Here is a 7,025-nt window from a genome sequence, read left to right on the forward strand (position 1 = left end):
TACAAAAATTCCGAGATACAAACACAAATCCAACTGAAATCAAAAGTCTCAGATATTGTCACAAAAGTTCATGATGAAATTCTATGATAAAACAATATCATATAACGCAGTGACTAAGACGATATTTGCAATATGAACATATATGGTTGTTGACTTTTACAGTAATAAAATATATGCATGGAGTTGGATGAAGCCAACTATAGTCATAAATAAAAAAAAGAAAAAAAATCCTACTTACGAACATATTCTTGAAACCTATTAATTTCGTAAATTGAAGACTTTCTGTAGTTTTAAAGGTGAATGTATTTCAGGGAGAGTGTTGTGTCGGAACTAAGCTGTGAGGGTGGGAGTCTATTTCTTGAGGCCATAGACACTGACTTCATTAAGTTGTAGGTATTCAGCTGTTGTGGCTGTAATCTGGATGCTGATGTATCTTCCAAAGACGCCCTTGTATCTCGAACACATAAGATGGCCTTCACCTAATTCATAGATTTTCATGTAAGTACACAAGAGACTGAATGATGTGAAGTTGCCGTCGTGGATAGCGGTGTTACCGACTCGAACCTGTGATAATACAAGAATAATAGTTAGCAGCCTAACAAACACTACATCAAGAGAAACGTCACACATATGCATATAGATATGCATAAAAAAATACAAAGCTACAAACATTATACTTACATACACACACACACACACACACACACATATATATATATATATATACATATATATATATATATATGTATGTATATACCGCATATACATACACACGCACACACAAATATATGTATATATATATATATATATATACATATATATATATATATATATATATTAATATATATATATATATATATTTATATATATATATATATATATATGTATATATATATACATATATATTCATATATATATATATATATATACATATATATATATGCATATACTGTATTTATATATATATATATATATATATCTATATATATACATATATATATATATATATATATGTATATCTATGTACATATATACATATTTGTATATATGTATAATTGTGTATATACATATATATATATATATATATACATATATATATATATATATATATATATATTTATATATATACAGTATATATATATATATATATATATTCATATATATATATATATATATTCATATATATATATATAAATTTATATATATATATATATATATATATATATCATATATAATAATAAATATATAATATTAATATATATAATATATTCATATATATATATATATATATATATAAATAAATATATATATATATATATATGTTGTATATACATATATATATATATATATATATGTATATATATATATATATATATGTGTGTGTGTGTGTGTGTTTACATTTGTATATATCTATATCAAAATCTATGATGTTTAAATAGTATGATCTAGGTAACCGATAAATATCGTTAATCTGAATTTTCAACAACGATCGTAGGCAACATTGCTAAATACGGAAAGCCACATTGAAAATGGTTACTTTAACCTCTATATCTAAGAATACTATTTGATAATGTTATGGAGTTTTAGGAGTATTGGTTGAAGGTAATTTCATCACCAGCAAACGATGTTCTAGTGAGATTGGAACATCTGAAACTTATCAAGACTGAGCCATGAATATCGAGAAAACTATTCTCGTCTGTTGAATATTTATGTAATATTCTTAAAATACCCCAAGTGAATTCATTTAGAAAAGAGATGATGCTCAGGGTCGGATTTAAATTTATGTAGGGCTGAAGTTATTGTAGATAATGGAAACCTTTATATGTCCAGATTTTAGATGTCCTATGTAAGTAACAAACTTGACTTTTAACCTGGAGAGGTATCGTTCTAGGACACCCCTATTTAGGTATTGTTTGATTTGCTAAAAATACTTCAAAGAATGCTAAAAACTACTGAAAATATAAATGATACCCATCTACATAATAACTATTTATTGGAAATATATTAATAATTTAATTATACAAAAAAAAGACTTGACATAAATATTGACAAAAAATAGAAATATACATATATACATAAATCCCTTTAGGGACACCTTCTTAGATGGCAAAGCAACAGCGTGTAATTGCTGGAAATGAGTTGGACCCATAAAAGTCAAGATCTGAAATGAGAAAAAAAAGGTAATATTTTATGGCCAAAAAACTAGTCCAAGTTTCACTAATTTTTTCTGGTACCTAAATGAAATAGGAAGAGGCTAATTTCTTTATAAAATAAACTCATATTATCCTAGAACAGAAATACATAATAAAATGTGCGCTAAGATGTAATTTACTGTTATATCAGCGGCGAAATCTTAAGGTCATTTTTTTACGGCTTAGTTTCACAATGTAAATTTCTTATTAAAATCATTGTATCTCCTATAAAATATGATATTTATGCATTAAAATATACCAAAATATCACGAATTCTATACAGAACAAGAATATATAGAGATATGCCAACTTACCTTTCGGGTATGTCAACAAAATGGCCGCAGACCGCAACAACTCTTACAGCCCAATCTACCACTTGAAATGGAGAATGGGTATGTAAATTTCAAGGTGTTATTTATTTATCTAATTATTAGTGGATTGGAATAAAACTGATATGATGGCTTTCTGGATGTTTGACAATTACTTTTATCATGTAAAATTTAAATTCTTTGAAATAAATTTTAGATAAAAAATGGGTGATATCTATTTTGTAAATATTAAAATTTCAGTATTTATACAAACAAGTAGTAAAAAAAGAAAGTTTCATGATTTAACCTAGCTATAACTATCAGGTACAGTTCAGATACAAGACAGTTTGAAGCTATAGACAAACAGGCTTCCTGCTCCTCAAACAAGTGGTGTTTGTCATGTGGTCAGTCTTCGGTGGGCAGCTATGACAGTGAGTCCTTTCAGGAAGCTTGATGTGACCAACACAAAATTGATACCATACTTACAGCAAGAGAAAATAGAATTAGTAACTAATAAAAGTAAAAGGATATAAAATAGCAAATCGGTAGCCAATCAAAGTAAAATGAAATTAAAATAAGAAACTGCTGACCAATAAAAAGTAAAATAATATCAAATTATTATATATACATAAACTATGATCTATAATAATAATGATGATGATGATAATAATGATAATAATAATAATAATGATAATAATAATGATAATAATAATAAAACACTATATAAATCAATTTCAAGTACCTAATACACATAAGAAAAATATTTACAAAGACGAAGGAGAAATTATCAGAGAAATAAATATCAAACACATGAGGTTGCAAGCTCCATATTATCATCAACATCTCTTTTTAACTCCATTAAAAGTGTGTTGATGACATCCATGCCGAGGGAATACTGCCTGCTGGCCATTATTGAAGATAAATTCAAAATAAATAGAAAAAAATCAGAAATTTGCAAAAAATAAAAAGAATTCAGAAATTAGCATTTGAGGGAAAATGGACCTCATGGCAATATATGGCATCTAAGCCAAAACCAATGTCATGCAAGTGGTAGACACACCATCCACCCACACTTTCCAACTATAAAGAACCAAACAAGTATCAACACTGTTCGACAATTTATAATTATGTAATAACTTTGCTGTTTGACCACTTACCCTTATTTAGGTATTTCAGGGTCGAGGTCTACCCCTGGGGGGGGGGGGGGGGTAAAAAACGGGGAAGGAGGGAAGTTAGACGAAAATCAGTCCTAAAGCAGACAATGGCATGTAGACTAGTGACCCCTTGCAGGTTGATCACTTCCATATTCGAGACAGCTGATGATTTTTGGGAAAAAACAGGTTTTGAACATGCTGTAGGGGTCGCGTACGACCCAACATACCTGTCCAGGGTAGCTTTAAGATTTAGTTTTATAGAAGCGTCAACAGATGGCAATGGCAGTATTTGCAAAGACTTCGTGTGTAGAACTATTGCATAACTTTGGGAATTTTTTCATCTTATATTTTGGAAATGCACACACAGTTTATTTTTTATTCCGGGGCCCAAGAAAGGGGTCCCAAAGCTATAGCTTGTCATGGCCTATGTAGTATGTCCCTAACTAGTGATCACTAGACTGGGGTTCGATTTCTGCTCAAACTCATTAGTTCCTATGGTGGCTGCAACCTCACCCTCCTGGTGATCTAATGATGGGGGCCGGCTTGGGGGAGCCTATGTTTCTATCTGCTGAGTCATTAGCAGCCACTGATTGGCCATCGTCGGTCCCAGCATAGGTAGAGAATGAACTTTGAAGCTGATACTTTGTATAAATATGGTTAGTCTCTAGGGCGTTGTCCTGCTTGATAGGGTAATGGCACTGTCCCTTGCCTCTGCAATTCATGAATGACCTTTAAACATTTAAATATGTGAACTCCCCCCTCTGATGATTTCTAGCAAAAGTTCCTCTCTCGATCCTGGATACCAACTTGGCCTTACCTCAACGTTGTGGAACCTCCGATAATATACCTGCCTTGGAAAAATCTGGATTTGATAAATGAGCCTCTCTTCACCCAGAAACACCTGCCACCAAGGTTTGTCAAGGGGAAGGGAGAAATATGCGTCTGCGTCAATGAGGGATCCATCTACTGCATCTTCCGGAAGATCACTGGTGAAAAGAAATGTTAGTTTATAGGAACTCATCTTATGATCTAATATCATTTTAATGAAGCAGCATTTTCGACATCTGGATAAGACAGCTTTTACAGCAACCAGTTTATGGGAAACGTTTGGTCAATTGTTTCACTGAAGATACTGAACATAATATAGCTTCAGAATGACCTTTGTAATAGTGTATCAGTTACTAAGATCTTTTGACCTAAGATGAATTATCATAATGTTAATATTCTGCCAAGATCTTATCTACAGGGTAAAAAAAAAAAAAAAAAAAAAAAAAAAAAAAAAAAAAAAAAAAAAACGGTCATCACCTAAACTTGAATAACTTTTGAGATAAATAATCAATTCCTTTTATTTTTCCGATTTATCAAGAAAAATTAATGTTCTAAGAGTCTACCAAATTCGATCTTCGAGATGCCATGGACTACTGAGGAAAATACATTTATAGTTGAGGCATATTTTCGGTGTAAGTCTATCCACGCAGCTCAATTGTAATTCAAAGAACAGTTCAGATGTAAAGAATTTCCTGTCCACTCAATGATCTACAGATGGGGCAAGAAGTTCAGAAGCCATGGGACAGTGCATTACCTCAATTGTAAAGACACTAACAGACAATCACACTCTGGACGACCGAAATCATCAAGGACACCACACAACCTTGCTACAGTCCGAAACTCTGTTGTCCGCAGACTAAGCAAGTCTGTGCAAAGGCGAAGTCAGGAGCTTGGAATCAATCTGGAGTCCGTGCGGAGACTTTTGATTGCAAATCTCCACCTGTATCCTTACAGGATACACATTAAACACAAGCTTACACCTGACGATCTGAGGAAGCGAGTGATCATGTGTCAGTGGTTTTGAGACAAGTTTGACGCTGTGCCAGACTTCCTTGACAATGTCTGGTTTTCGGACGAGGCACATTTTCTGTTGTCAGGTCACGTGAACTCGAAGAACAATATCTTCTGGGGTAGCACACCCCCTGAGCACTGTCTGCAAAGGCCATTACACTCGGTGAAGTGCACTGCTTGGGTCGCCATCTCCAAACATGACATCATTGGACCATTCTGGTTCGAGGACGACAACAAGCGGTCTATAATAATCGACACTGAGCGATATGTCTAGGAGCTTGGCAAGTTCTGTACAGCACTTGGTCGACGGAGAGGAGTCATCAAGGTCCTCCAGTGGTTCCAGCAAGATGGTTCCACCCCCCTCACTTCAAACGAATTATTGGCATGGCTACAGCATCGTTTCCCTGACTGACTGATCAGCTGCAGGTGTGACTTGGAGTGGTCGCCGCATTCACCGGACCTGAACCTCCCAGATTCTTATCTCTGGGGATACCTTAAGGACATGGTATATGGAAACAGCCCCCAGTCTATCCCTGACTGGAAGACAGCAATCACAGCAGCAATAAGAGTGATCCCAAGTGAGGAATGCGGGAGAGTCATCGAGAACTTTGCCCGCCGGATCCAAATGTGCCTGCAGTGCCGCGGAGCTCATTTGGAGTACACTTTGGAGAACCAGTGAAACAAAGAGTTATTGTTGTACAGACTAGAAACTTTTCTATACGGGCTTGGCTAATGTAACTATAGTGTTGTGTCGATCTAAATAAACTTTTGGAAAGTTAATCGTTTTTTGGAGATGCCGTTTTTTTTTTTTTTTTTTTTTTTTTTGTCACCCTGTATCCTGCTAAATACTAATTATGTTTTATGTTACATATTTTTAACATGTAATCCTATATTTTATCCATTTGACTAACTTTCTAATAAGACCTTATCGTATATAGCAAGTATGTCAGTTGAGACCTTCAATACATACTACAAGGAATAAGCTTGTGATGCAGTTGTAGGCTTCCTTTCGGCCATTTCCTCAATTGTGTCATCAAGAGGGAAGAGATCGTATTGATAAATATAAATGTGACCAGCCCTGCTGACACCTGAGCCAAACAAGGAGCAAGTGCCCTCTTTGTGGGGCAGGTAATGGTGATCAAGTGACATTTCTCTGGAAGATGTAAAAGTAATCAAGTGTAGGGGAGAAGTAACAGAGAAAAAAGACCATCTGTAGTTGAGAAATAAGGGTGATCATGAGCCATTTGTATGGGAGACGTAATGGTGTTCTAGTATCATCCGTAAGGGAGAAATAATGCTCATCAAATACCAATTGTAGGAAAAAAATCAATAGTGATCAAATACCACTTGTAGTAGAAAAATAGTGCCAATTGGTTTTATATAAATAGTTCTGTATATTATTTACTTTACGGCTACAGGATGCCATGCAGCCACGAAGCCTGGAGATCCATCTGTAGTTAATCATCCGTATTCTTCTTCAATCACAGGGTCAACTACTGAACAGTAATTGTTCGGTGGCTACTTTCCACTTG

General features: G+C 33.9%; 1 protein-coding gene across 1 annotated transcript in view; it reads right to left on the reverse strand.

Moving 5' to 3' along the window:
• Positions 1-351: 351 nt before the first annotated feature.
• LOC137655957 (uncharacterized) overlaps positions 352-7,025 on the reverse strand; it is a 34,815-nt gene continuing 28,141 nt past the window's right edge. Inside the window, exons 3-5 of the mRNA XM_068390158.1 lie at positions 6,464-6,703; positions 4,472-4,640; positions 352-564 (exon numbers count right to left, since the gene is read on the reverse strand). Of these exons, the coding sequence (XP_068246259.1) occupies positions 352-564; positions 4,472-4,640; positions 6,464-6,703 (622 nt within the window). The remainder of the gene's footprint in view (positions 565-4,471; positions 4,641-6,463; positions 6,704-7,025) is intronic.

This window comes from Palaemon carinicauda, chromosome 17 (assembly GCF_036898095.1).
Source record: "Palaemon carinicauda isolate YSFRI2023 chromosome 17, ASM3689809v2, whole genome shotgun sequence".
NCBI lineage: Eukaryota > Metazoa > Arthropoda > Malacostraca > Decapoda > Palaemonidae > Palaemon > Palaemon carinicauda.